Below are 26889 nucleotides of genomic sequence, written 5' to 3' on the forward strand. Positions count from 1 at the left end.
TCTCGTCAGTTCTGATTTCTCCCAGCTGTGCTCTCCTTCTGTGTCTCTTTCCCCTCGTTACTTTCCATTGTATTTAAACCCTGTGTTTCTCTGAGTCAGTGTTGTGTCGTCCCTCATGCTGTTCTGGACCTCCCTGTGAGTTTTAGTGTGTTGTTTCCCAGTTTAGATTAGTTTGTATGTTTTTTCCCTGCCAGCAAATAAAGCTGTGATTTTGAGTTCACCCCCTGAGTCTGTGAGTCCTGCATTTTGGGTCCAACTCCTGCCTGCCGCGCAGCGATTCATGACAACACTTTTACGCAAGGAAACCAGTCAAATCACAAACAGATAAAAGTACTTTAAACTTCACAGGGTTTTAATGTGTTTTGTGTGCTACTACACATTAAGGTGGCACTGCTTTTTCAATTGTTATCAGTTTTTAAATGGATGAATATAGATCTGATTACAACTAAACACTGCTGCAACTCCTGCTGACTCCTGTAATTTCACTCACCTGTAGGTGTAATATATTAGATAGATGACGGTGATGACATAAATGATCCACATGAACTGTTTGATCTTTGGATTGTGGCCCATCGCAGAGATATTATTTGCTTTAGCTTAGATGCTTCTTTTCAGTCTGGATGGTGAAACCTGAACAAGCAAAAGACAATGAATGATTTTTTTTATCTTTTATCAACTTCTGCTTTAACTCATCTAACTCATACAGGAAGGTGCTACACACAGAGCAAACGAAGACAAATAACAGCATTTCTAGAAAAAATGTTGAAGGAATAAGCATTTAAGGCATTTAACACACACATTGACTATACAAATAAATCCAAAATAAATGAGAAACACACACTGAGATGCAGTCTGATTAAACACAGGGAACACAGAGAGACAACAGAGAGCAGACTAAAATAAACAGGCCATGAAAGGGAACAAAACTCAATGAAGGGCCATGGCTATCAATATAATATAAAAATAACTCCATAAAGAAAGAACAAGACCAAAAAATTCAAATCACATACAAATGTCACATGAACATTTTGTACCTTATAAAGATGAAAGCACAATGCATGACAGGAAAAGCAAGAATGACAAGTAAAACCTGATGTAACTCATTGATGGAATTTCTTGCCTTCTTAATGGGGTTCGGACCATCACAGTTGTGTTGTGCAGAAGTTAGGTTGGTACACAGCTGAAAGCCCTATTTTATGATGTTAGCATTAATATTATGGTTAGAACCAATCAGCTAAAAAGTGCACGCAAACCAGTAAACGAATTAAAACGAATAATTACTGTTGAGAAACTATGATTCAAAAATTACAATTAAAATCCTCAACAACAAAAACAACAACTGGTGAAAAATATAAACAATATGTAAACAACTTAACAACCTATCTCTCCAGGCTAGTATCAATCCGATACCGATGCTGACTTGTTATCGATACAATCGATATTTGGATTGATCCTTCCACCACTAAACGGCAGTCCATCATTACTAGGGCTGGGTATCGTCACTGATTTCTAGAATCGATTCAATTCCGATTCACAAGGTCCCAAATCGATTCGATCCACGATTCGATTTAAATCTGGGAAATTTTGACAGTCAGAAATATAATTCAGATCAGTACATTTACATATTTTTGTATCAATAAAAAGGAAGCTGACACACGCAAGACTTTATCAAAGGTGTGAGCATCACAGCAGATGCCTTTGTGTCAAAGTAGCTGAGGATAAAACACAGAAAAACATGAAGGTGATTTTCCTGGCCTGGGATTTTATAAAAATATTCTGCAGTACATCAAAAACGAAAGAAAACCATTAATCAACATATGAACATTACCTCTGACGTTACAGCGGTTTTATTAGAGTTTTGCATTTTGAATAATTTTAAAAAGTTTAAATTTGTTCAGTATTGAACAGCAGAAATGAGGTTTTCTTTTCGGAAGAATGTAAAAGGGAAAAAAACAGCGGCCGACAGCCTGTAAACAACGGTAGACTTGTGCGTAACAAGCAAGCGAATAATGAAGAAAGCGAAACTGTTCGAGAGAGAGAGGGAGGGAGGGAGAGAGGGAGAGAAAGAGAAAGAGAAAGAGAGAGCTGTGCATCGTGGTGGAAGCAAAACAGTAAAAGTCAGAGTGAATTCATGACGATGTTTATGTGAAGCGTAGTTTGGATCTTCTTTTGTTGCTGGTTCGGTCAACATTGTTTGGAGAGACATCAAACTAACAGCTTTAGAATCAGCGCATAAAGGGGGTGAACACAAAGCGCCGACCCGCTGACAGATCAGAATCAGCGAGCTGTCGGCTTTCAGCCCCGACTGTGAGAAAGGCGACATCTAACTGATTCTGATCCGCGGGTCGCGCTGTGTGTTTAAGTCTATGTGCAGAATCCCTGTACCTGCTCTCATTTACTGTCTTAACTGTTTGGTGGTTCTTGAAATTTTGTGAGATGTCACCAGAGATTCTGGCATTTCGGGCAAAATAAATTTATATTAAAAAATCGATTCAGGATTTTAATGAATCGATTTTACGTTATCCAAGCCAGAATCGATTTTAATCGATGAATCGATTATAAAAACCCACCCCTAATCATTACTTTCAGAACTGAAGGTCAGGCAGTCAAGAAAAATTGCTAAAACTTTGAATGTGTCCACAAGTGAAGTCTCAAAAACCATCAAGCTCAACAGTGAAACTGGCTCACATAAGGACTGCGCCAGGAGAGGAATATGTCATGACAAGCATCACTGTGAAGTTGCAATTTTAATCAGATGGTTATTACCTCAATTATTCTAAAGAGTATACTGAAAGCTACATGAAAATATGAGCACTAATAATAATGATATCAATTAATCAAAGAATGAACATGTTACTTACATTTGTAATGCAATTATTTTTTGTACTTATTTAGAACCAGAAGAAAAAAATCTTCTTGTTCTGCTGGGGAAGCATAGATATGTCAAAAGTAAAACTGCAAAAGCATCTGACATTCAGAGCCGCATAAGATTTCCAAAGAGCAGTGGAGAAGCAAAATGGCAGTATGTCGCTCTGACAAACATTTATAACGTATGTCAGAGGCACTGGGCTACGCCCACTTTCACAGCAACCCGGACTCTCAGAGGCAGTTACTCGGTCAACAGTTTCAGCTTTATTGTTAGGACACACATTTTTCATTAGAAGGATGAATGTGATTTATAGATTAGCAGAACTCAATAAATTTGGCCTCAAGAGACATTTTGTCTGATCTGCGCAGAAATGTCACTGAAACCTTGAAATTAACAGAACTGGCATTTCCATACCCTCTAGCAGATCATTACATGAAGGAACCTTTTAAAAAAACAAGCGCGTCCATGCTCACAGGTGTACACACGGGTGATCACACCCACAAACTACACCCCTTTTGGCTCCTACCTCAAAGCACACTGTGTTCTGTTGATCTTACGTGCTGCACAATAATGTTTAATATTTAGTATTTACTGTCATATTCCCATTTTGTCTCACGGCAAAATGCCACAGATGCCACAAGCAATGAGGGAGCGTGCAATTGGCATGCTGACAGCAGGAATGTCAACCAGATCTGTCACCCGTGCATTGAATGTTCATTTCTCAACCATAAGCCGTCTCCACAGGCGTTTCAGAGAATATGGCAGCACATCCAACCGGCCTCACAACCGCAGACCTCGTGTAACCACACCAGCCCAGGACCTCCACATCCAGCAGGTTCACCTCCAAGATCGTCTGAGACCAGCCACCCAGACAGCTGCTGGAACAATTGGTTTGCACAACCAAACAGTTTCTGCACAAACTGTCAGAAACCGTCTCAGGGACGCTCAACTGCATGCCCGTCGTCCTCATCGGGGTCTTGACCTGACTCCAGCTCGTCGCCGTAACAAACTTGTGTGGGCAAATGCTCACATTCGATGGCGTCTGGCACGTTGGAGAGGTGTGCGCTTCACGGATGAATCATGGTTCACATTGTTCAGGGCAGATGGCAGCTGAGAATGTCCCAGTTCTTGCATGGCCAGCATACTCACCGGACATGTCACCCATTGAGCATGTTCGGGATGTGCTTGACCGGCGTATACGACAGCGTGTACCAGTTCCCACGAATATCCAACAACCTCGCACAGCCATTGAAGTGGAGTGGACCAACATTCCACAGGCCACAATTGACAATCTGATAGACTCCATGCGACGATGTGTTGCACTGCATGAGGCAAATGGTGGTCACACCAGATACTGACCGGTTCTGGGTCCCCAGACCCCCAATAGCGCAAAAAACTGCACATTCCAGGGTGGCCTTTTGTTGTGGGCAGTCTGAGGTACACCTGTGCACTACTCATGATGTCAGATCAGCATCCTGATGTGGCACACCTGTGAGGTGGGATGGATTATCTCAATATGGCAGATGTGCCCACTACCACACATTTGGACTGATTTGTGACCACTGTTTGGGAGGGATGGTTATATTGTGTATCTGGAATGAATTCTAGGTCTCTACGTCCATCCCATGGGGAATGGGAGCAGTAACAAAGGTGTTGCGTTTATATTTTTGTTGAGTGTATATTATATTGATATAACAACAAATTATCATAGTAGAATAGAAGTCTGGAATGTGAACATAATCCAATCTGTTAGTGAGGATGTCTACATCAGTGTTCTTGATGTTGTGGAACGAGATGAGATGGGTTGGCTTGGTAAAAAAGCAGCAGAGAGTGAGGTTAAATGAAAGGAGGAAATGGTCAGTTATGGGGATTTCAGCAACGGAAAGATTTGAATATGAATGTTGAAATCTCTCAACATTTGGGGAGAGAGATGAAAGGTGGGTTAGTAAGTTAGCAAAATCCCTGAAGAAGACTGAGTTAAGCTGGGGGGGGGGGGTTACAGTAGCTATGATGGTGTCAGTCAGCTCACATGCAAGGCACTCTAGGGAACTAAAGGTATCAATATTGAGTGGCAGGACTCTCAAGTGCTGTTGAAAAATGTTTGTGAGACCATCCCTTCGATCTGAGCAGCGAAGTTCCAAAAAGTAAATAAACCTAAAAGAAGTAGATTTATCCAGTTAATATAAGTCATCAGGTTGTTGCCAAGTTTCAGTTAAACAGAAAAAGTCAATGTAACAGTCAGATAGGAGGCTTTGGATGAGAGGTCCCTTATTTGTCAGTGAACAGATGTTTAAAAGGCCAAAGTTGAGTGGAGTATTTTCTTTTTTGCCAATTGCGGTGGGCGGCCTGGTCAGGTGGACTAGAGACCGGTGGTTGACAACATGATAAGGGTTCCTGCGAGGGAGGAGAGTAGCAGACCAAAACGATTTCATTCCACTGGAGTTGTGGAAAATCCTGCGGGACCCACGATAGATGTATCTCCGGCGAGGCTGGAAAGTGATGTCTGGGGTGGATGGGAGCGACAGCTAGCTGCGAAGGTGCAGGAGCTCAGCGCTTGTATAGCGGAGAAATCCAGGCGTGAGCTTTAGGAGAATCCAAAATAGTGCAGACCAGCTCAAGAACATATTGGCCCACATCTTAGAAGATGTGGAGGAAAAAGAGCCGAGGTGGCCGGAGCAACAAACAGTAGACTAAAGTTAGCTCAAACAGTTAAGCTAGTACAGCTCACTGGGAAGTAGATGTCAGAGCATTTAGCTGAATTAGCAGATGTTGAAGGCAAACGTTATAAATGAATCCCTGGAAGAGATTGATCTGGTCCTGAAGTGTAAAATCTGGAATCCAAGTAACACCACTAGACCAAAACATGTCTATAAACAGGTATACACATATTGCGTGTATTCTCGGAATTTCCGGGAATACACGCTTCTTTTGCGGTGGCGGAACACCAAAGTAATTGCATACGGAGCTTGCTTCTTCGACATATTTAAAAGTTCTGAACAAATGTCAGTTCTTCTACAGAAAATCTTATGTACACAAATGCGCGTTCCAACTTCTTATCTGGTGCACATCTTTTATTTTGACAGCGAATGCGCACCTGCGGACCACTTATGTGCAGCCCTGTCTATAAATCATGGACAAGGCTGCTCTCTACTGTGCTGAGACCAAACTAGCACTAGAATTACTGAGCCTTTTTTTCCCTGGTGCAATTCACCATGGTAGTTTCTATGTGCAATATTTTTCATATGCAATATTAGTTCTTGTCAATCCTTGTCACTACATTGCATGCCTGTCCATAAACATATATACACAGAGTTGTACATATATTTATATAGCCACACCTTACATAATATGCATAAAGATGGCGAAAGATGTACCCTTAATTTGCATAATTATGATTGAGGAACTGACCTCCCAGCCCAATGTCCCTTCAGTGGGCTGGTTTCAGTCATTATGCAACTGTACTGTTTATAAGATTTGGGGAAACCTGCAGTCAGCTGAGACTGAAGAAGTCACCTGGATGAGTGACGAAACATTTCTCCCACAAAACGCTACGTCCAGATGAACACAATCAACTTTTGGAGGCAAATATAAATGGTCAATTTTAAAATCCTATGCGCAAGTTTTGCAAACAACAAAGTTATTTGCAGCCATTTACCTTTTTACCTTGATTTTTTAAATAACCATTTCAAACTATTTACAGAACAATCAGCTGTTCTGCATTCAACAAGATGCCACACAAATTATTTGTGCCTCTCCAAAAAAATAATTTCTGTCCACTATAAAGAAGAACATCACAGCCTGATACCTGCAGGTCTGACAGCAGCAGGTGTATCACTCCTGTTTCTACCTGGAGACAGCAGTCGCCTCATTGTTCTGACACACAACACAAAACTATCCACAACACTACAACACATTGACTACACACGCCAAACACGCTAAACGTCACAAATCTGTCACATCTCAAAATTCGCTCTCTCTCTTTTTCTGCTGTCTCTCTCTCTCTCTCTCTCTCTCTCTCTCTGTCACTCCTAAAACTTCCCCTGTTTTTTGGGGGGGTTTTGGTCATAAGCAGAGAGTGCTTGCTAGCGCTGTCCTTAGACAGTAAACGTGACGAAACTATTGAGGAATAACACGCGTATATATTGTTTATCACGACTCTGGTTTTACGTGGCCTATCAACACAATTTAAAAACTGGTATATATCACCTTGTTGCTTTGTCATCTTAAAGTGGTCATGTGATTGGCTTACCACAACTACTTTATTCTTCCTCAGTCAAACAGCAGCACTCATGCGATTGTTTTGCCCCCTTAGCTCCAGGTGTTGTGCTAGACAGTGATCGTGATTACTGTCTGCGGGAGCGCGCGCAGCTGCTTAAGTAAATGTTTAACTACAGCCACCTTGAAGGCCTGTGGTACATAGCCGATTATTAGAGATAAGTTGATCATATTTAAGATTGAAGAATTAATTAATGGCAGGACTTCTTTGAGCAGTTTTGTGGGAATGGGGTCTAAAAGACATGTACTGTTCTCTCTATGTGTTAAACTCCCTGAGTGTGAACATAGATAAACAGCCAGCCAAACTCCTTTTCAAGAGCCAGGAAAGTGAGCGTACTTGCTCCTTTAATGACTCCAAACATAGCAATCATCTTGCACTGACATCATTGAACTGGAGTGAAACTAGAAAAACACATAATACAAAACTCTTAATCGATTGTCATATAATCAGCAGGTAAATATATTCAGGCACTTACACAGGAGACTATGAAATAAGTATACTGTAGATATGCAAACTGATATTACTACAAAGAAAAACAAGCAGGAAGTGGGTGAGCGTACACTTCTATCATTAGCTCAGAAGCTACACCCTATAACTGCACTTCAAAGAAGGTACAAAATAATATCTCAAAACACCCTATTATTAATTGCTTAATATACAAAGAACTGACAAAACTTACGACTATTGCTTTCTGAAGGACTCCTTTGAAGGATTGCTTTGAATTCCACATGAATGACTACAAAGGTGTGGCCTTGCTTTTCACATTGTTCTCTGCATTTCCTGCTTCTTGTCTATGCACATGTCAAAATAAAAGCCTTCCTGTCTGTGGAGCAGGGAAATTATTTTACTGCTATTGTTAAATAATTATCATCATTACCATTGCATTAATAATATAATCTGCAGTATGATCATTGCTCTAACAATGTAACAGATAGCTTTAAGATGGCCTTAAGATGTTTATGCATACAGTTATTATATTAACTTTGTATTCCAGGTGCAGTTATAACTATTTTATACACAATGCATATTTGTGCTTATTTGAGTTGATGTTCAGGTTTATTAAGGGTCTTAAGCTTCACTGGCGTGACTGTCCAGATGAGACATGTTGAGGGAAAACTAGAACATAGAAGGAATTGCAATACATGCTTACAAAACACTTATATCAGGTTATTTTTAATATCTTTTATATGTTCATATTCTTGTATTAAGCTTTTAGTAGAGGTTCCTGATTAAAACATTTATTTAGTAGATGACACATACATAGTTTCAGTTCGGTTATTACATATCTGAGAGTGGTTTCTGTCTCTCTGTCTGGTTAGAGGTCAGGAGCTAGTCGGCGAGGTGAGACAGGGTGCAATTGTGGTTAGCACACACACACACACACACACACACACACACACACACACACACACACACACACACACACACACACACACACACACACTCAGTTAGAGAGAATCATTTATAGATGAAAGTTTAATCATGTTTTGCTGGGGTTGCAAAAGAGCAGTTTGTCGCAGAACTGCTGCTGAGGTGTCAAGATGACAAGCGAGCATCCAGCAGTGACAGGATGTACCTGTCATGAAGATAGAAGACGATGTTCTTTTTAAACTGTGGTAAAAGTCATTGTGGTTTTGATTTGACGTATGTATATATCCTGTCTGTGACGTATGAAGGGGCGTCAGTAATTCAAACCCTGATGCTATAAAAATCTGTGTATGCTTTGATTAAGTTGAAGATCAATTGCTGTCTGCGTACAGAGTGTTCTTCCCACACGTGTGTATTCATTAAAATCATTGTTTGACCAAGATCTTATGGACCATGGTGGTTTGTACTCTCCTTCCTCAATTTTTGAACCTTAACACCAGATGTCAAAATAAAAGATTCAACATTTTTCAATATATAACAATAGAAATACACTTTACACTTATTTGTGTCATTAGCATATGAACATATTGAAAACAGAACAAGACACGTTGATGGTTTGGAGGAAGTAATTATTGAAGTTAACTCAGAAAGATCAATTGGAGAAAAAGAGTCTAAATGAATATCAATGGTACTAAGAGTAGCTGTAGATAATATTACATCTGTGGGATGATTGTTGGTAATTTTTTCTCAAATGATTAAAATTTTGCCTGTGAAGAAGTTCATGAAGTCATTACTAGTTAACGTTAAAGGGATGGTTGGCTCAAAAGAGCTCTGACTTTTTGTCAGCCTGGCTACAGAGCTGAAGAGAAACCTGGGGTTGTTCTTATTTTCTTCAATCAGTGATGACTAGTAAGATGTTCTGGCTTTGCGGGGGGCTTTCTTATAAAGCAGCAAACTATTTCTCCAGGCTAAATGATGATCCTCTAAATTTGTGACACGCCATTTCCTCTCCAGCTTACGAGTCATCTGCTTTAGGGTACGTGTTTGAGAATTATACCACGGAGTCAGGTACTTCTGATTTGAGGCCTTAGTTTTCACAGGAGCTACAGTATCCAGAGTTGTACGTAGTGAGGAGGTGAAATTATTAACAAGATAATCGACCTCTGTTGGGGTAGCGTTCAGATAGCTGCTCTGCTCTGTGTTGGTACAGGGCATTGAAGATGATAACAGTGGGTGGATTATATTCTTAAACTTAGTTACAGCGCTTTCAGAAAGACATCTACTGTGATAAAGTCTACTCTCCACTGCTGTGTAATCAATTATTGTAAATGTAAATGTTATCAGGAAATGATCAGACAGGAGAGGGTTTTCAGGAAACACTGTTAAATGTTCAGTTTCTATGCCATATGTTAAAACAAGATCTAGAAAGTGATTAAAGTGGTGGGTGGGTTCTTTTACATTTTGAGAGAAGCCAGTTGAGTCTAATAACAATTAATGCCATGTTGAGGCTGTCATTTTTAGCATCTACATGGGTGTTGAAATCACCCACAATAATTATTTTATCTGAGCTCAGAACTAAATCAGATAAAAAGTCGAGGCGAAGCATCAGGCTTTCAAATGAATTTAAAGTCTGTCTTGGTCTTTGGTTGATTAATAGGCTGGTGTGAAAAATTGCTGCCACACCGCCCCCTCGGCCTGTGCTTCGAGATTTCTAGTAGTTAGAATGACTCACGGGTGTTGATTCATTTACACTAACATAATCATCCTGCTGCAACCAGGTTTCTGTAAGGCAGAGTAAATCGATTTGTTGATCAATTATTAAGTCATGTACTAACAGAGACTTGGAGGAGAGAGACCTGATATTTAATAATCCACATTTCACTGTTTTACTCTTTGGTTCAGATGTGGATACTGTATTGTTCTTTCTTTGTGATTTTTTATGTTTAAGTTGTTTGTTGCTGGATTTTAGTTTGTTTTTTGTCTGTTTGGGAGCTGACAAAGTCTCAATGGAGATGGGTTTTTGGGGGTAACAGGAAGAGAGAAGCTGCAGAGAGGCATGTAAGACTGCAACTCTGCTTCCTGGTCCCAACTCTGGATAGTCATATTTTGGGAGATTTAATAAATTTGTCCATATTTCTAGAAATGAGAGCTGCTCCATCCAAAGTGGGATGGATGCCGTCTCTCCTAACAAGATCAGGTTTCCTCCAGAAGGTTTGCTAATTTTCTATGAAGCCCACATCGTTTTTTGGACACCACTCAGACAGCCAGCGATTTAAGGAGAACATGCGGCTAAACATGTCACTCCTGGTCTGATTGGGGAGGGGACCAGAGAAAACTACAGAGTCTCACATTGTTTTGGTAAAGTTACACACGATTCAGTATTGATTTTAGTGACCTCCGATTGGCGTAATCGGGTATTATTACTGCCAATGTGGAGGAGCACAGGACAGACTCAATGACTGCAGTGTAGAACTGGGTCAGCAGCTCCTGTGGAAGACTGTACTTCCCCAGTTGTCTCAGGAAGTACATCCTCTGCTAGGTCTTTTTGAGGATGGAGATGATGTTGGTCTCCCACTTCAGGTCCTGGGACATGGTGGTCCCCAGGAACCTGAAGATCTCCACAGTCGACACAGGACTGTCTGATGTGGTGAGGGGAAGCAGTGTTGAGGGATGTCTCCTGAAGTCCATTGTCATCTCTACAGTCTTAAGCATGTTCAGCTCCAGATTGTGCTGACTGCACCAGAGTACCAGCCGCTCAACTTCCTGCTGGTATGCAGACTCCTCACCATCCTTGATGAGTCCGGTTGTGTCATCTGCAAACTTAAGGAGTTTAACAGCCGAGTTCTTGGAGATGAAATCATTAGTGTAGAGGGAGAACAACAGTGCTGAGAGGACACATCATTGAGGGGCACCAGTACTGAGGGACCGAGTTTCAGAGGCAATGTCCCCCAGCCTCACTTGCTGCTTCCTGTCTGTCAGGAAGCTGGTGATCCACTGACAGATCGCTGGTGGCACGCTGAGCTGGGAGAGTTTGGAGGAGAGAAGTTCAGGCACGATGGTGTTAAAAGCCAAACTAAAGTCCACAAACAGGACCCTGGGATAAGTTTCCAGGTGGTCAAGGTGTTGCAGGATGTAATGCAGCCCCGTGTTCACTGCATCATCCACCTACCTGTTTGCCTGGTAGGCAAATTGCAGGGGGTCCAACTGGTGGCCCGTAATAGAATAGAATAGAATAGAATAGCCTTTATTGTCATTGTACAGAGTACAACGAAATTGGAGTGCCACTCCCTTGGTGCAAGTTTCAATAATAAATATAAATGTAAAATATAAAAGTACAAAAAAAAAAAACAATCGTAAGTACTCAAACAATAGTATGTACAATATATACAGGATAGCAGCATTAATATAATGACAGTATGAATAGCAGCATAATATAATGACAGTGACGGTATGGAATAGGTTCAATTGTTTTTGTGCTTATTTACTACGGTGATAGCTCTGGGAAAGAAGCTATCCCTGAATCTGTTTGTCCTGGTTTTATGTGACCTGTACCGTCGGCCTGACGGTAATAGTTCAAACAGTTGGTTGCTGGGGTGAGAGTGGTCCTTGATGATATTGCCAGCTCTGCTGAGGTACCGAGAGTTTGCAGTGACCTCCAGGCTGGGCAGAGAGCAGCCAGTGATCTTCTGGGCTGTGTTGATGACCCTCTGCAGTACTTTCCTGTCCGCAGCTGAGCACCCTGCATACCATGATATTATGCCGTACGTTAGGATGCTCTCTATGGTGGTTCTGTAAAATGTCACCAGCAGCCTCTCCTCCAGGTTATTCCTCCTGAGCACTCTCAGAAAGTGGAGACGCTGCTGGGCCTTTTTAACCACCGCCGTGGTATTTGCAGTCCAGGAGAGGTCATCAGATATCTGCACGCCCAGAAACCTCATGGAGTGTACCCTCTCCACACAGTTCCCGTGAATGTAAAGTGGGGCCGGGTCTGCTCTGCCCTTCCTGAAGTCCAAGATAAGTTCTTTAGTTTTCGTGGTGTTCAGTTGGAGGTTGTTAACTGAACACCACTCAGTCAGTCTGTTGACCTCATCTCTGTAGTCCGACTCATCCCCCCTTGAGATGAGTCCAACCACTGTGGTGTCATCCGCGAACTTTATGATGGTGTTTGAGAGATGGGTAGGGGAGCAGTCGGATGTGTAGAGCGTAAACAGGAGGGGACTCAAAACACATCCTTGTGGAGACCCGGTGCTGAGTGTGATGGTGCTGGACCGGTGGGGGCCGAGTCTGACAGACTGTGGTCTATTTGTCAGGAAGTCCTTGATCCAGAGGCAGATGGGGGTGGAGAGTCCCAGGTGAGACAGTTTCTGGACCAGGATCTCCGGGATGATATGATTGAATGCTGAGCTGAAGTCCAGAAAGAGCATTCTCACATAGCTTCCTCGGTGCTCCAGGTGACTCAGCGCAGTGTGGAGCGCTATGGTGATAGCGTCCTCGGTGGATCGATTTGTCCTGTAGGCAAATTGATGGGGGTCCAGAGTGGGAGGCAGACCGGCCCTGATGTGCTGACAGACCAGTCTCTCAAAGCACTTCATCACCACAGGCGTAAGTGCAACACGCCTGTAGTCATTTGGGCTGGCCACAGCTGTCTTCTTGGCGATGGGGATGATGGTGGAGGTTTTGAGGCAGGGCGGGATGGTGTTTGATGACAAGGAAAGGTTGAAGATTTTAGTGAAGACTCCGGTCAGTTCGTCAGCACATGCTCTGAAAACCTTTCCATGTATTCCATCAGGACCTGCCGCCTTCCTGGGATTCACTGACTTTAGAACACACCTCACTTGATGCTCCCTGAGTGTTAGTGTGCCAGTGCTGGGGGCGGGTGGAAGTGGTGTGGCAGCTGGGGGCCTGGTCGTCTCAAAGCGGGCGAAGAAACGGTTTAGATCCTCAGCCAGTGAGGCATCAGTCCTAGATGTTGCCTGGTTATTGCTTCTGTAGTTGGTAATGTGATTGATCCCCTGCCACATTTTTCTGGGGTCGTTGTCAGCTAAGTGATCTTCAATCCTCCTCCTATAGGCAGCCTTAGCTTTCCTGATGCCTCTACTCAGGTCTGCCCTGGCCGCCCTATACGCAGCCCTGTCCCCTGACTTGAATGCAGTGTTGCGGCTTTTTAGGAGGGATTGCATTTCGCTATTCATCCAGGGTTTTTGATTTGGAAACACCCTGACCCTTTTGTTGACGGTGACATTGTCAACACAGTTCCTGATGTACGAGAGTACAGTGTCCGTGTACTCCTGGAGGTTGTGGCTGGAGACTAAATCCCATACAGTTGTTGAGAAGCAGTCCTGCAGTTGAGAGAGGGCTCCTTCAGGCCAGGTTTTTATTGTCTTTGTCTGGGGCTTTGTTTTTCTCAGCAGGGGGGTGTAGGTGGGGGTGAGGGACATGCAGAGGTGGTCAGATCCAGCCAGGTGGGGGAGGGGTGTCGCTCTGAAAGCATGCCTGATGTTTGAATAGACATGGTCCAAAGTGTGTTCTCCTCTCGTAGCTGTCATGGTCCTGAGTCTGAGGACTCAGTGTTTTGTGTTTCCTTATGCTTTTGTTCATTCCGAGTGTGTATTCTGTTGTGATTTTGCCATTTGTTAGGTTTCTGTTCTTTGCCTGCCTGCTCCCACTTCTCTGTGTTCCCTCTGTCTGTCCATGGTGTTATTGTGTCTGCTCATGAGTCTGCCTGTCAAGTTCAGTGTCCTGTCTGGTTCTCTGTGTCTGTTAGTTTCCTGTTTTATTCTGAAAGTTCATGTCTCATGTCAGTGTGTTCAGTTTTACCTCTCCCCTGTCTCGTTAGCCTAATTGCTCCCAGCTGTGTCTCCCTCCTGTGGCCCATTCCCTGATTACTCCCCGTGTATTTAAGCCCTGTGTTTTCCTGTGCTCTCTGTCGCGTCGTCTGTTTAACGCCGTGCGTGCGTGTTTGGTTTAAGTTGAGTTCTTTAGTTTCCCCCAGTTTAGGTTTGTTTTCTCCCCGCACTGCTCCTCCTGTTTTTGTCACCTATGTAAATAAACTTTCACTCGCACCCCAGCCAGTGCCTGCATTTTGGATCCTTTTCTCAATTCACCACACGACTGCTGCGCAGCCGTGACAGTAGCAAAGTCCACAAACTGGACAAATTTAGGAAGCACAGTCTTTAGGCACGCTTTGTTAAAGTCGCCGGCGACAATAAAAACCCCATCGGGGTGGGCAAGCTGTTGTTTGTTTATGGTGTTGTTTGTTTATGTCCTTCAGATAGGCTAACACCAGTCTTTCAAAGGATTTTGAAAGACTGGTGTCTTTCAAAGGATTTCATGACCACAGACGTCAAGGCGACAGGTCTGTTATCATTCAATCCTGTAATGGTGGGTTTTTTGGGGACCAGGGTGACGGTGGAGCGTTTGAAGCAGGAGGGAACTTCGAACAGCTCCAGGGATCTGTTGAAGATGCGAGTAAAAATGGGAGCCAGCTGTACAGCACAGGTATTAAGGCAGGAGGGTGAAACACCGTCTGGTCCGGGGGCTTTCCTGGGCTTCTGTTTCTGAAACAGTCGGCTCACATCCTGAGTGTGTATTCTGAGTTTCAGGGAGGAGGAAAGGGGGGTGAGAGGTGTGATGGAGGTCGTTGAGTCTGGACTGGGGAGGGTGGTGGTGGTCTGCAAGTCTGCAATCCAGACTCAACGAATCTACCAGAGTGTTCTGGCATACCAAACATGTCCTAAGGTTATGAGAGAGGTCGTACCTTCTCTTTCTGATATATAGTATGGGAGGACACCTACTCTTTATCTGTTTGATATAAGAGCCCTTTGTTTAGGTGGACAACTGGACTCCTGGCGCCGGCTTTTAAGGAGGCGTTCACAGGGTCACCAGTGCTACAATGTTGGACTCCTGGCGCCGGCTTTTAGGGAGGCGTTCACAGGGACACCGGTGCTACAGTGTTTTCTGACGTGTGCTATACAGGCCTATAGAAAAAAGAACATATACTCATGACTCTCTCTCTCTTTGCTTTTACAGTGTGGTGTAGACGTGTTGGACCAAATGGCACGGATGTATTCCGTAAGAGCAGCAACACGCAGGTGGCCAGTAGCGGTTTTCTACAATATGCTGGACCTGGCGGCAGTGAATGCCTTCATTTTGTACAAGGCATGTATAGGGTGGACAGGCAAAAGAAGATTATTTCTGAGTCTTCTAGCCAAGGAACTTTGTTGCCGGCTCATGCAGCACAAGGAAATATTAGCACAGAGGCAGGCTGCTGAAGCTGCTGCGCCAGGGACTGTAAAGACAACGCAGTGCCAGGTGCAAGAGAGCTGCAACAGGAATTGCAGCAGATTTACCTGTGCAACATGGCAGAAATTCACCTGTGCTAAATGCAGGGACGATGGACACTGGATCTGCAAACGCTGTCAAGTGTGAAAAACTTTAAAATAAAACAGACTTGTGAATCCATATATTGTGAATGTGTGTCTTTTGTATAGATACGGCAGGAATTTCTGAAGGTTGTAACACATAGCTTTGGCCTGCCTTGGATCTGAGCAAAGTAAACAAATGTAAATGTTGCGCGCGCGTGCGTGCGTGCGTGCGTGCGCGTGCGTGTGTGTGTGTGTGTGTATATATATATATATATATGGGGCAGGGATAGCTCAGTAGGTAAAGTGGTCACCCCATGATCGGAAGGTCGGCGGTTCGAATCCACTTAACGGCTACCCTGAGGTACCCCTGAGCAAGGTACCGTCCCTACACATTGCTCCCCGGGCGCCTGCTTAGTGGGCTGCCCACTGCTTCACTGAGTGAATGGGTCAAATGCAGAGAAAAACAAGTAATTTCCCCATGGGGATCAATAAAGTATCCATTATTATCATCATTATTATTATTATGTATGTGTATATATATATATATACATACACACACACACACACACACACACACACACATATAGTCAAGCCCATAATTACTCATACCCCTGGCAAATTTTGACTTAACGCTACTTTTATTCAACCAGCAAGTTATTTTTTGACTGGAAATGACACAGGCGTCTCCCAAAAGATAATAAGATGATGTAGAAGAGGCATTATTGTGGGAAAAAATATTTCTGAGCTTTTATTTACATTTACAAAAAGTGTCATGTCGAGAATTATTCATACCCTTCACAAGCTGTCACAGTCTCTGGGAAAATCTAAAGTTCTATACCATTCGCAAATAGTCCAAGCTGTTCTAAAGCATCCTAATTACCCTGATTAATTGGGAACAGCTGTTTTAATCAACTCAACTGGTGAAAAACAGCAGCTCTCTGCAGGTGGTTTGTGGACAGTCATGGCTAAGACGAAGGAACTCAGTGAGGACCTGCGGCTGCTCACAAGTCAGGAAAGAGCTACGAGGCCATATCCAAATGTAGCCCTGGCTGTATAAGTAGCTCATTATTTAAATTTGTTCATTAATATTGATAGTTAATTGCAAATGTTTAATGTGTTCAAGAATGTATACAAATGCCTGCAAAGTATGTGATGTGTGTCAGTTAAATGCACAACCTTTTTATTTGTGTTTTGAGGTTTATGTCATTATTTTTGATATGGTATTGATATGTACTACAGCTCCAGTGAACCCTGAAGTAGTCTCAGGTAGAGGGGTGGGAATAAGTGGGGAGCCGTGTGCACTCTGCAGGAAGCGAGAGAGACGAGAGCTGAACAGTGTCGAGTGAACGCAGAGTTCATAGAAGGGCGAGAGACGCATTTTCGGGTTGACGGATAGTTAACTGGAGTCGAGAACTGTTGTACCCTACTGTGAGGTAAATGTGAATTTTGTCTGACACTTGTACCCAATGTTATTGTGTAAAACGGGCTAGCCGCTAACACAGCCGCTAGCACAACTGCTAACATAGCCGCTAGCGTAGCCTAGCATATTCGCTAAGTTCTTGTTCTGCTCTGTTTTTATTTATTAAGCTAATGCTAAGATTGAATGTTATCGCATGTGAACTGGCATTTAGCGGGGTTGTGTGATTCAGTAGGAGGAGACGGACGTCTTGCTGGCGTGCCAGAGAGGTCCCTTCTGCTAGTGTGCTGAAGTTATGTGTTCACGTGGGAGCACGTGGAAAGGATGACTGAGTGCTGCTGCCGCGGCCTGCTGGTAGCCGTGACCCAGTTTCCCCGCTATCCCCTTGAACTGCCTGGAGGTTTGAGTACTGTTGTTTGCACGTGCTTTTATTTTTACTGCTTGGCAACAAGTGAAGCGACCATATTGTTTTAGGTCCCAACGCACCCAAGCCACGACTCAGGCCTGCAACGAGGGGTTTGCTAGCAGAAAGACTGTAGCACTTGAGGTGTGTGTGTGTTTGGTGAGAGTGCGTGTGGGCCCACAATATTATTTGATTATTTTGTTTCTGTTGAGGTAGATACCTTACCATTGTTTAACAAACTTTGTTGATTTTACTTATTTTCTTTTGTGCTGTTAATTAAGCATTCACTAAAGTGGAGTTAACTTTATAATTGACCTGCTTGTGTGTGATTTATTTCCATATAGTATAGTTTTATTGCATATTTAATACCATAAGCATTAAAAAGGGAGTATCAATAGGAAAGTAACAACAGGAACCCAGGGCCCCTCTCAATAGAACGTGGGACGGGTGTTACACAAATGTTTTCAAGTTACAGTGGCTACAGTGCAAAGTATTATTAAAAAATACAAGATGTTCCACACTGTGGAAAATCTCAGAGGACGTGGTCGAAAGCCAAAAGTGACACCTGTGCTGGCCAGGAGGACTGTGAGAGAGGTGAAAGGAATCCGAGGATCATCACCAAGGCCATCTTGGTGAATCTGGGCTCTGCTGGTGGCAATGTCTCAACTGCTGGGTTCCACGGATGCAGACCAAGGACAACACCACTTCTCCAGATAAGGCACGCAAAAGCTTGCTTGGCCTTTGAAAATTCTCATCTGGAAAAAGAAGATTTCTGGTCTTCTGTGTTATGGTCAGATAAAACAAAATTTGAATTGTTTGGTCACAATGATGTTTCCTTCATTTGGCGTAAAAACGGAGAAGCCTTCAACCCAAAGTACACCGTCCCAACTGTCAAACATAGTGGTGGGAACCTAATGCTTTGGGGGTGTTTTTCAGCTAATGGACCAGAGAACCTAATCACAGTAAACAGCACCATGAAAAAAGAGCAATACATGAAGATTCTCAACAACAACACCAAGCAGTCTGCAGAGAAACTTGGCCTTGGGCACCAGTGGACATTTCAGCACAACAATGACCCAAAACATACAGCAAAAGTGGTGAAGAAATAGTTAGCAGACAACAACATTAATTTTTTGCAGTGGCCCAGCCAGAGTCCTGAATCCAATTGAGAATCTGTGGAGGGAGCTAAAGATCAGGCAAGAAGACCCTCCAACCTGAAAGATTTGGAGCCCCTTGCTAAAGATGAATGGGCAAAAATACCTGTGGGGACATGCAAAAAAGCTGGTCTGCAATTATAGGAAGCGTTTGATTGCTGTAATAGCCAATAAAGGCTTTTCGATTGATTATTGAGAAGGGTATGAATAATTCTGGACATGATACTTTTTGCTAAAATATAAATAAAGCTGAGAAATATTTTTTTTTCCACAATGAGGTCTCTTGTACATCGTCTTATTATCTTTTGGGAGACACCTGTGTCATTTCTGGTCAAAAAACAACTTGCTGGTTGAATAAAAGTAACTTTAAGTCATAATTTGCCAGGGGTATGAATAATTATGGGCTTATCTGTATATATGTATGTATAATTAGACTTTATGTATATTATGTAAGGTGTGGCTATATAAATTTATGTACAACTCTGTGTATATATCTTTATGGACAGGCATGCAATGCAGTCACAAGGCTTGACAAGAACTAATATTGCATATGAGAAATTACAGGGAGTGCAGAATTATTAGGCAAGTTGTATTTTTGAGGAATAATTTTGTTATTGAACAACAACCATGTTCTCAATGAACCCAAAAAACTCATTAATATCAAAGCTGAATGTTTTTGGAAGTAGTTTTTAGTTTGTTTTTAGTTTTAGCTATTTTAGGGGGATATCTGTGTGTGCAGGTGACTATTACTGTGCATAATTATTAGGCAACTTAACAAAAAACAAATGTATACCCATTTCAATTATTTATTTTTACCAGTGACACCAATATAACATCTCCACATTCACAAATATACATTTCTGACATTCAAAAACAAAACAAAAACAAATCAGCGACCAATATAGCCACCTTTCTTTGCAAGGACACTCAAAAGCCTGCCATCCATGGATTCTGTCAGTGTTTTGATCTGTTCACCATCAACACTGCGTGCAGCAGCAACCACAGCCTCCCAGACACTGTTCAGAGAGGTGTACTGTTTTCCCTCCTTGTAAATCTCACATTTGATGATGGACCACAGGTTCTCAATGGGGTTCAGATCAGGTGAACAAGGTGGCCATGTCATTAGTTTTTCTTCTTTTATACCCTTTCTTGCCAGCCACGCTGCGGAGTACTTGGACGCATGTGATGGAGCATTGTCCTGCATGAAAATCATGTTTTTCTTGAAGTATGCAGACTTCTTCCTGTACCACTGCTTGAAGAAGGTGTCTTCCAGAAACTGGCAGTAGGACTGGGAGTTGAGCTTGACTCCATCCTCAACCCGAAAAGGCCCCACAAGCTCATCTTTGATGATACCAGCCCAAACCAGTACTCCACCTCCACCTTGCTGGCGTCTGAGTCGGACTGGAGCTCTCTGCCCTTTACCAATCCAGCCACGGGCCCATCCATCTGGCCCATCAAGACTCACTCTCATTTCATCAGTCCATAAAACCTTAGAAAAACCAGTCTTGAGATATTTCTTGGCCCAGTCTTGACGTTTCAGCTTGTGTGTCTTGTTCAGTGGTGGTCGTCTTTCAGCCTTTCTTACCTTGGCCATGTCTCTGAGTATTGCACACCTTGTGCTTTTGGGCACTCCAGTGATGTTGCAGCTCTGAAATATGGCCAAACTGGTGGCAAGTGGCATCTTGGCAGCTGCACGCTTGACTTTTCTCAGTTCATGGGCAGTTATTTTGCGCCTTGGTTTTTCCACACGCTTCTTGCGACCCTGTTGACTATTTTGAATGAAACGCTTGATTGTTCGATGATCACGCTTCAGAAGCTTTGCAATTTTGAGACTGCTGCATCCCTCTGCAAGATATCTCACTATTTTTGACTTTTCTGAGCCTGTCAAGTCCTTCTTTTGACCCATTTTGCCAAAGGAAAGGACGTTGACTAATAATTATGCACACCTGATATAGGGTGTTGATGTCATTAGACCACACCCCTTCTCATTACAGAGATGCACATCACCTAATATGCTTAATTGGTAGTAGGCTTTCGAGTCTATACAGCTTGGAGTAAGACAACATGCATGAAGAGGATGATGTGGACAAAATAATGGTAAATGGCCTGTATTTATATAGCGCTTTACTAGTCCCTAAGGACCCCAAAGCGCTTTACATATTCAGTCATCCACCCATTCACACACTGGTGGTGGCAAGCTACATTGTAGCCACAGCCGCCCTGGGGTGCACTGACAGAGGCGAGGCTGCCGGACACTGGCGCCACCGGGCCCTCTGACCACCACCAGTAGGCAACGGGTGAAGTGTCTTGCCCAAGGACACAACGACCGAGACTGTCCAGGCCGGGGCTCGAACCGGCAACCTTCCGATTACAAGGCGAACTCCCAACTCTTGAGCCACGATCGCCTAAAATACTCATTTGCCTAATAATTCTGCACTCCCTGTACAATGGTGTACTGTAGGCTGCAGGTACTTTGTTGTCTGACAACAATTGGAACGAAAGACTTTCTGAATCTCTCCTGGTTAGGGGTTGGAGGAGGATGTGTTTGCACAACAAAAGCAGGAGAGCAATGAAGCTGAAGGCCTGTGAAAATCTCAGCAGGGTGCTAGGAGGTGTTAGGTTCAGGGAATTTACACAAATTTGTGCAGGGCTAGTAAATCTAGTAGTAGGGACTTGCACCAGAAAAAAAAAGTCAGTAGTTCTAGTGTTAAAGCTGTAGCGCCCAGATTACTTATGTAGTCAGCTACTTCCGTGCAACTGATATAAGATGCGGTAAGCTGAACACAGCTTCAACCGTCTGTTTGTTGAAAAATAGTAACTGTAACGGCGTTGTAACGTTAGGAATAGTAATTAGTTAGAATACTTGCTACTGAAAAAAGTAACGCCGTTATTCCCATCACTGTTAATTACAAGTGTGTTTCAACAGAGAGGTCTATTAATACATGTTGAGTGAGAAAGGTGACTGAAAAGGAAAAACTCAATGCATCATCCCCCAGCAGCCTACACCTACTGCAGCATAACTAAGGGAGGGTTCAGGGTCACCTGATCCAGCCCTAACTATTAGGGGTGCAACGATACTCGTATCGATATTGAACCGTTCGATACAGTGCTTTCGGTTCGGTACCCATATGTATCGAACAATACAAAATAAATTTTTTAATTATTTTATCAACTTTCCTTCTGACGATGCTGTCTGTGTTGAGCGCTCAGTGGATCTGCGCTCGACAGTGCAGCCTAGGCGGAGTAGTCGAACGCAGATTCACTGAGCGCAGGGCAAGCTAGCGAGACAGAAGTTAAGCTCTCCTTGCAACATGGCAAATTGAACCTCCCCCACCCTCATTCAGATCTGGCGTTTGGAACTATTTTGGTTTTCATGTGAGGTATGACCCTGAAGGTAAGCGCGTCATGGACTAAAGTAAAACAGTATGTTGGATGTGCCACGCAAAGCTCAATTACATGGGTGGGAGCTAGTGTGTTAGCGCAGTTAGCTCGTTAACGTGTTGGCCGTCCAGCCCCATGCACGGGCGATCCGTGGTAGCTCGTTAACGGAGATTTGCCAACGTCATTTCAACGAGATTTACGCTGACAGCACTAGTGGGAACACAACAAATATGACTGCATTTTTACACCGACATCATCCTAGTGCAAAGACAAGTGGAAGCAGACAAAAACAATAAGCACGCATGCTACAAACTTCACCCGAGTCATTTAGACAGCCGTTAGCACATGATTCTTCTTATGGGGACCTGATATGTTTAATATGCTGCTGAGAATATAGCCCAGAAGAAGCGTATAGTATAGCTTTTATTTTGGAAAGAGCCATTTCTCTGTAATAAACTCTCTTTTCCAAAGATGAGTGATTCCTCAATCAGATACAGGGCTCGCAAAATCGCATGCCCGACGTCCCGGGGCTAGCGATTTTTCCAGTCGGGCTACCAAAATCTATCTCTGCCCTGCCCGTCGGGCTATCGTAGGAAGGAAAAATATATGTCAATGGTTTTGCATTCTTTCAGAAATGTAGCTGGGTAATTTTGTCATTGGCATCGGTGAGCCACTGCCAATATGTGACATATTGAAATCGCGTTTGAATTTGCGCTTGTTTTTTTGCTTTCACTTTGCAATCGCGCGAACTGTGTATTGGTGAGTGATGATAATTTGCGCACCAATTCCTCTGACATCGTCTTATCAATCGTTAGCTTACTATGCAAACATGACAAGTGAAATCTCCTGCAGCAAGCTTAAACATGTGAGAGGTTGATCGCGCAGAGAATCGCTGAGCGTTATGTGAGTGCGTGTGTAAAAGCAGCAGGATATATATTGTAGCGGGTCAGGGCTGTTCGGGGTTCTGTTTGTACAGTTATGTTTTGTTTATGTTGTCATAGTGACGGGTGACGCCCTCTCGCTGCGACGGTGTGTCCTTCCGGGGTCAGAGAGCGCCAAGTGTGTTGTTGTTGCTGTGCTGTTGCCGCGCTGAGCAGTTGGCTAGCGGCAGTGTTCTTCTGCAGATGTCAATAAACGGCTGTGCTCCCTGGCTAGCTCACGGGAAGCAAGACCAAACGATACCTCCGTCTCCTCCTTGTCTGAGCTCGCCACAATATTTTAGTTCTGCTGAGCCAAGTAAGACAGGTCAGGGTGAAGAAGTGACAGCCAAAGAAAAGCTTACCACAAAACGGAAAAGTTATGACAAATCAGACTATAAGGCAAAAAGAAAGTGCAGCTTTATGGTTTCATGGACAAAAGAATTTCTGTGGCTGCAATATGACAAGTGAAATAACCAGGGCTGCACATAAGTGGTCCGCAGGTGCGCATTCGCTGTCAAAATAAAAAACGGGCACAAGATAAGAAGTTGCAACGCGTGTTTGCATACATAAGATTTTCAGGAGGAGGACAGACATTTGTTTAGAACTCTTAAAGATGTCGAAGAAGCTCCTTTAAGCAATTACTGTGATGTTCCTCCACCTCCAAAGAAATGTCAGAAGGAGTCCGAACCACAAAAGAAGCATGTATTCTCGGAAAAGTAGTTGCAGGAGGTGAGCTGGCTTCAAACAAATGATGAACGCACAGAGATGTGGTGCGGAATGTGCCGTGAAAATTTAATAAATGACAAATTAAAAAGGCATGAACATTTTTTTTTGTATCGAAAAAATATCGAACCGTGACACCAAAGTATCGAACCGAACCGTGAATTTTGTGTATTGTTGCACCCCTACTAACTATATGCTTTAGCACAAAGGAAAGTCTCCTGAATCCAAACTGGAAGCTTGTTCCACAGAAGAGGGGCCTGAAAACCCAAAGTAAAATCTGTTTTTACTAGATTTTAGTAATTTTATACATTTTTCCTGCCATTACCTATCACTAATAGGTGCTTTGTTACATGATCCTTATCACATCGCTACCCTCAGCCAGCAAGATTGCATGCATTAGTTTCGCCAGCAGTAAAAGTTCTTGTTCCAAGAAATGCAACTTATCTTGATCTTTATCAGCCTTTTGCTCTACTGCATGTTTGAAGGCTCTTTCGAAAGCCTTAGACTGTAGTGCCTCACCTTTAAAAACAGGAATGTCCTTTGCTGGCAACTGAGCCAGCTGCTGCTGTTTCACAAGTAACTCAGTGATTACAATCTGTTTGTGCATGATTAATAATATATCATCACTTCTGTTAACTTGAGCATTAAATAATAACTTGTTTCTACTATCTCCAGATAAGTCAGGAATATTGAACTGACTCATTTTTAAAATAATTGTTTTTTAGGTTTAACATGACTTAAGCTTTCCACTTTTGTTAATATTAAAATAATTTTTGCTATGATACCACATGGCTGGAAGAGTTTTCATAAATACTATCCAGTCTTTAAGTCCGATATCATTAGCCATGTCTGGGCCCAAACTCGATGCAGGGTCTCACACTATACGGCGGATGCTCTGATAAGACCTGAGTGCTCACACTGTGCGTCCATAACATGAAGTTTTATAAAAGCTCTCCCTCTTTCTGTCTTTCACTCACACAGACACGCACGCACACACACACACACGCACACACACACCACCACCACCACCAACTTTGCTAAATTGCTAATAAAAAACATTAACCAGGCAGCTGCAATCGAGCAGCAAATATGTGGCGAGCAATGTTCCCTCTAATTTTTCACGTGTCTGAGTGAACACACAAACTCCCTGAGTGGCCCCTTGGACCACTATGAGCAACAGCAGACGTGTGCACTGTGGTCATGCCAGCATCCAATCCATCACATGTCACATGGTTTATTAAAATAATCAAATTACAGCATTTGCATTTAAAGTAGACTACTTTTAATTACGTGCTTTATCCCACTTACAGTGAAAATTTAAAAAAATCTTGTTCATGACCTGTGTAGTATGTTAAATGGTAAATGGCCTGTATTTGTGTGTACATACACTATTGGAAGTAAAAATAACTTGGACTCCAATTTTGAAAACACGTGTTTAAAAACAAACAAACAGACAGAGTTGTACAACTTTGTTTTGTTTTGTTTTTATAAAGCTCTGACTTGTATTATGAGTCTGAGTCTGTGGTCTGGGAGAGAGTCTGTAACTCTCTGTCTGCAAAATACAGTATATAATGACCAATGTTGGGTAATCAATTATATAGTTACTTCTTCAAAAAAGTAACTGAGTTTTGCTGCTGCTGTGTACCTAAAAAGGCGGCCAAGGCAGTTTTTAAATAAACATTTTAAACTATTTACAGAACAATCAGCTGTTCTGCATCAAATTTGATGTCACACAAACTCTCATATCCCGATGTAAGACATTTCTCATCCCGATAATGATATATATCACAAAATAGTGCATTTTCTGTAAATTCTGTGAATCTTGGGCAGCTCGACTTGTGTGAAGTGTTTTCAGCAGGGCATTGTGTAGCTGTCGAATGTCTTAAATGTTTTGGGGAACGGTTTACAGCATAATTTGCATTGTTCAGTTTCCTGGTCTGTGTAAGGCTTTTCATAACCAAATCATGTCCATGCTACAGAGTTTAGGAATTTAGTCCATGCTGCTCTTCGATAAGATCCTCAATTTGTTTGTCCTTCTGTTTGGAGCTAACTGGTTCTGCCTCATCCTCACTGGCCATACTGGTATTCTCTGTGCCTGCATCTACGTGGTGACTGTAAGCGCCATTTATAGTTCATGTTTTTATTTGAGGTAATTTGTTTGATGCATATTCTGAAATTTGATGTTTGAGAGTAATGTGTATCATTTCAGTTTATTCTGAAAAGTCTCAACAGGATCTTGAGCTTCATTGTGAAAGGTTTGTGTGGAAAATAAGCAAAGGGATGGTGGAGCCACATGATGGTTTTACTGTTGTTGTTGCTAACGGCAACTGGTAAAAACAGTCCGTCCATCCATCCATCCATCCATCCATCTTCATCCGCTTATCCGAGGCCGGGTCGCGGGGGCAGCAGCCTAAGCAAAGAGGTCCAGACCTCCCTCTCCCCAGCCACCTCCTCCAGCTTATCCGGGGGAACACCAAGGCGTTCCCAGGCCAGCCGAGAGATATAATCTCTCCAGCGTGTCCTGGGTCTGCCCCGGGGCCTCCTCCCGGTGGGACATGCCTGGAACACCTCGCCCAGGAGGCGCCCAGGGGGCATCCTTGCCAGATGCCCGAACCACCTCAGCTGGCTCCTTTCGATGTGGAGCAGCAGCTGCTCTACTCTAAGCCCCTCCCGGATGGCCGAACTTCTCACCCTATCTCTAAGGGAGAGGCCAGCCACCCTTCGGAGGAAGCTCATTTCCGCCGCTTGTATCCGCGATCTCGTTCTTTCGGTCACTACCCACAGCTCGTGGCCATAGGTGAGGGTAGGGACGTAGATCGACCGGTAAATTGAGAGCTTCGCTTTTACACTCAGCTCCCTCTTCACCACGACTGACCGGTGCAGCGTCCGCATTACTGCAGCCGCAGCCCCAATCCGTCTGTCGATCTCCAGCTCCCTTCTCCCATCACTCGCGAACAAGACCCCGAGATACTTGAACTCCTCCACTTGGGGCAAGAACTCATCCCCGACCCGGA

At 43.2% G+C, this 26889-nt stretch overlaps 1 protein-coding gene across 3 annotated transcripts in view; it reads right to left on the reverse strand.

Annotated features, from left to right (window-relative positions):
- Positions 1–7920, reverse strand: part of LOC112429694 (uncharacterized) — a 29830-nt gene extending 21910 nt beyond the window's left edge. For 2 of the 3 annotated variants that reach the window (XM_024801062.2, XM_024801060.2), the window contains exons 1-2: positions 7825–7920; positions 491–630 (exon numbers count right to left, since the gene is read on the reverse strand). In XM_024801062.2, coding sequence (XP_024656830.2) covers positions 491–573 — 83 coding nt within the window. In that variant the 5' untranslated portion in view covers positions 574–630; positions 7825–7920. Of the gene's footprint in view, positions 1–490; positions 631–2861; positions 3050–7824 lie in introns of those variants that run through there. The other variant, XM_024801061.2, reaches the window with a different exon arrangement.
- Between the last annotated feature and the right edge of the window lie 18969 nt (positions 7921–26889).

This window comes from Maylandia zebra, linkage group LG14, assembly GCF_041146795.1.
Source record: "Maylandia zebra isolate NMK-2024a linkage group LG14, Mzebra_GT3a, whole genome shotgun sequence".
Taxonomy (NCBI): Eukaryota; Metazoa; Chordata; class Actinopteri; order Cichliformes; family Cichlidae; genus Maylandia; species Maylandia zebra.